At 65.8% G+C, this 4,149-nt stretch overlaps 1 protein-coding gene across 1 annotated transcript; it reads right to left on the reverse strand.

Annotated features, from left to right (window-relative positions):
- Positions 1-792: 792 nt before the first annotated feature.
- Positions 793-3,765, reverse strand: ENH_00018370 (hypothetical protein, conserved; the record flags this gene model as incomplete). The annotated part of the gene is made up of 1 exon (XM_013579322.1): positions 793-3,765. One exon carries the CDS (start codon positions 3,763-3,765, stop codon positions 793-795), a length of 2,973 nt encoding a protein of 990 aa, XP_013434776.1.
- Positions 3,766-4,149: the final 384 nt, after the last annotated feature.

Consider the following 4,149-nt stretch of genomic DNA (forward strand, 5'->3'; position numbering starts at 1 on the left):
GCCTGCATGCGCGCATGCATGCATGCATGCATGCACCCGCATGCAGCCCGGCTGCACGCATGCATCTACCTAAACCCATATATGCCCACTCTACGCACACAAGCATCTAGAGTCGCAGCAAGCAAGCACTTTGTGGATAGAACACTGCATGCAGAAACGCATGCGCATGCGTAGCTAATGATGCATGCTCGACGGCACGCATGCGCACGCGGTGTATTGGCGCACATCCCCGTGCATGCATGCATGCATGCACGCATGCATGCATGCACGCATGCATGCATGCATGCATGCATGCATGCATGCATGCGTAGATAAGCGGGAAACCAAGCCCGCGGAAGTACCGCGCTGGCGGTGCATGCGCTGCGAGAGGCCCCACGAAGACCTGACAGCCCCAAAAGTCCAGAATGCGCAAGTGTATCAAGTTGTTGCCTGAGTCCTAGGGGGCCCGCGACAGCGAGTAGCTAGGTGGCTAGCTGGCTAGCTAGCTAGCAGCTAGCTAGCTAGCTGGCCCTCCGGCCCGCCATTTGAAAAAGCCGCAGGGGCTCCGCCTACTAAGAAGCAGCAGCGCCCCGTGCTGCTGCTGCAGCTGCGGAGCGCTCTGCTGCTTCCGTACATTGAGTGGGGTCTGCTGCTGCGCGGCGTTGCCCCAGGCACTGAACACATACCTGCAGCAACGGAGCTGCTGCAGCTGCTGCAGCTGCTGCAGGAGCTGGCGCTGCTGCTGCAGCTGCTGCAGGAGCTGGCGCTGCTGCAGCAGCTCCTGCTGCACCTGTGTCGGCGAGAGCCGCGGGGTCACGGCTCAGCCTCGAGCGGCAGCAAGTGGCGCCGGATTCTGCTGAGGATGGTGTTGGCCCCGACAGTTTCTGCTGCTGCAGCAGCAGCAGCAGCAGCAGCGGCGGCAGCGTCGGCAGCCTGCGCACCTGCGGGTCCCGCTGCTGCAGCTGGCGCTGCGCACACGTCGTGCTGCTGGGGGGGGTCGAGGTCGCCAGCAGCAGCAGCAGCAGCAGCAGCAAGGGAGGCGCAGCCCTTCTCCCAGCTGCTGCTGCTGCGGCTGCTCAGCGGCAGCAGCACTTCGTCCGAAAGCTGCTGCAGCGGCGAAGGCAGCCCCAGCGACGGAGTCCACGAGCTGCACACCAGGGGCCCCTCTTGGGTCTGCGGGGGCGTCAGCGGCGCCAGCAGGGGCCCCTCTTCTCCACTTCTCGACTTCAGCAAATAAGGAGGAGACAAAACTATGTCCACAGCTCTGAAGGAAGCCAGCCGCAGCGGGGGGGAGGGGGTGGAGGCCCCTGCTGCACTTCGCCGCACAGGGGAGGGCCCCCAGCAGCCTCCGGGGCGTCCGTTCATCACGGAGAGCCAAATGGGGGGCCCCCACGCCCCGGGGGGCCCCGCCCCCGAGCCCGGCCCGGGGGGGGCCCCCGAAACCCCCAGGCTGCACACGGGGGCCCCTCCGGAGGCGCCCTTCCCCGACTTGCAGCAGCCGCTGCTGCTGCTGCAGCTGCTGCACAGCAGCGGCTCCGCTGCTGCTGCTGCTGCTGCTGCTGCCGCCTGCGCCGCGCTCGCCTGCGACTCGCTCGGCGGCTGCCTGCTGCTGCTGCAGGAGTTGCTGCTGCTCGTCCGCAGCAGCAACTCCTCCCCGCCGGGGGCCCCCGACTCCCTGCCTCTGTCTGCTGCTGCTTCTTCTCTGTCGAGGCCCACGGCGGAGGGCGACAGCAGCGCGGCCAGCGCAGCAGCAGGCAGCTGCTGCGAGCCGCTGCTGCTGCTGCTCCTCGTCAGCCGCAGCTCCCCGTCTTCCTCCAAGGCCTCCTCCGCCTCTGCTGCTGCTGCTGCTGCCTCTGCTGCTGCTGTCGCGGTCGTTGCTGCGGCGGCCTTCAGGATCGAGCTCGCTGCTGCGGCGGCGGGAGAGGCTGCTGCTCCGGCTGCAGCAGCAGCGGCGCGCACCGCAGCAGCCCCCCCCGCCCTGCTGCTGCTGCTGCTGCTCGCCATCCCCGCTTCCTGCTGCTGCTGCTCCACGGGGTCCAGCAGCAAAGACACTGGCGCTGAAGACAGCAGCGGAGTTGCTGGACAAGAAGGCAGATAGACAAAATTGACAAGGGCCTCTTGCAGGCCAGAAAAGGAGGGCTGCGCAGATAGGCTCTCGAGCCCCTCCCCGCTGCGCTGCACTGCGCCGCCGCAGGCAGCAGCAGCAGCAGCAGCAGCAGCAGCAGAGACGCCGTCTCCTGCTGCGTCCGCTGCGCGGCGGCTCCCCAGGCCCGGCAGCAGAGGCCCCAGCGGCGACGCAGTCAGTAAGCCCGCTGGAGGCGACATCAGGAACTGCATTGCATCTCCCTTGCTGCTGCTGCTGCTGCTGCTGCTGCGCACTTCATCTGCTGCCCCCCTGCTGCAGCTGCTGCTGCGGTTCGCCGGCCGCGAGAAACCCGAAGGAGAAGCAGCAAAGCTAAAGCTGTCACCTAAAGAACAAGTTGCTGCTTCTTTGTCTGAGCGGCAGGGGGGGCCCTCTGGGCGGGAGTACACTGTGCTGGAGGGCGTGTCCCGCTGCTGCTGCTGCTGCTGCAGCTGCTGCAGCTGCTGCACTTCTTCCGCTTCGCACGGGTTCTGCAGCAGGCCCCAGCGAGGGGTCAGAGGGCCATCTGCTGCAAGAGATGCTGCAGCAAGGCCTTCCAGCAAGAAGCTGTCTTCATCTCCTTGTTTGTCTGCCTCGGGTGCTGCTGCTGCTTCCGCGCTGCTGCTGCTGCTGTCGACGCCGACCAAGCAGCCGTCCGGCTCCTGCGGGTGCTGCTGCAGCGTGTCTGCTGCTGCACTTGGCAGCAACTCAGGTGGCCCTGAGAAGAAAGAAATGCCTTGAAGGCTGCCCTCAGGCACTGCCCTTAGCGTGCCTGCAGCAGCAGCAGCAGCCGCAGCTGCAGCAGCAGCAGCAGCATCCGGCTCCACGGCGACGGAAGTGTCGTTGACTGGGCACTCAACGACTGCAGGCACGTGCTGCTGCTGCTGCTGCTGCTGCTGCTGCTGCATGCGTCGCTTCCTTCGGGTGCTGACGGACCCCGGACCCCGCGTCCCATCTGCTGCTTCTGCTGCAGCAGGCGCTTCGCCTGCTGCAGCAGCAGCTGCTGCCTCGTGCTTTGCTCGGCTCGATCCCTTGCTATCCCACGTGTTCCTTCGGGATCCTGCTGCGCCCCTTGGAGAGTTGGCGACTGCAGCAGCAGCAGCAGCAGCAGGTGCTGCCTGTGCCGCTGTGGGCGTGCCTGCAGGCGCATGCGCGGGGTCTGCTGCTTCGTGCTGCTGCTGCTGCTGCTGCTGCTTGTCGTGCTGCTGCTGCTGCCTGTGTTTCGAGGCTCTGCGGGCCGAAGAACGGGAGGAGCTGCCAGAAGCGCCAACAGCAGCAGGCGGCAGCGCCAAGTCTTCATCTGCCTCTCCTTCTGCTGCTGCTGACGCAGCAGCAGCAGTTTCCTTTTCTGTCTTGTCGAAATTTATAAAACGCGTCGCTGCGGTGTCGGTCTTCTTCGCCGGGGGCACAGTCAGTGGCCTGCACGCAGCAGCAGCAGCAGCAGCAGCAGCAGCAGCAGCAGCAGCGAAGCCAATGCAGCACAGCACAGCAGCAGCAGCAGCAGCGGCACCCCCTCCCCGTGCTGCACCCCAGCCCCCGAACAGCTCCAGCTGCTGCAGCTGCAGCAACGAGCCCGCAGCGCCAACACCGCAGCGACGCGGCGTCACCAGCAGCAGCAGCAGCAGCAGCAGCAGCAGCAGCAGCAGCAGCAGCAGGCTGACCATCCATTGATTTTCTCGAGCTCAATCCTCAAGTCCTCCGCCCTCGACCTCGCTGCGTAGAAGCCATACTTTTTAATTGAATGAGTTTTTTGTCTTCTTTTAGACTCGTTCTGTGGGTCCCTGTACACCACACGCCACTCCCGCTTGCCTGCGCAGCAGCAGCAGCAGCAGCAGCGCAGCAGCAGCAGATGCAGCAGCAGCAGCAGCCGCTGCGCCGGCCCACCAGCCCAGCCCCCGAGCAACAGCAAGCGCCAACGCCGCCGCTGGAGGCCCCAAGCAGCCCTCGCTGCCGAACAAAGGCGCCAGCAGCAGCAGCAGCAGCAGCAGCAGCAGCAGCAGCAGCAGCAGCAGCAGCAGCAGCAGCAGCAGCAGCAGCAGCAGCAGCAG

This window comes from Eimeria necatrix, genomic scaffold (assembly GCF_000499385.1).
Source record: "Eimeria necatrix Houghton genomic scaffold, Enh_scaff1605, whole genome shotgun sequence".
Lineage (NCBI taxonomy): Eukaryota > Apicomplexa > Conoidasida > Eucoccidiorida > Eimeriidae > Eimeria > Eimeria necatrix.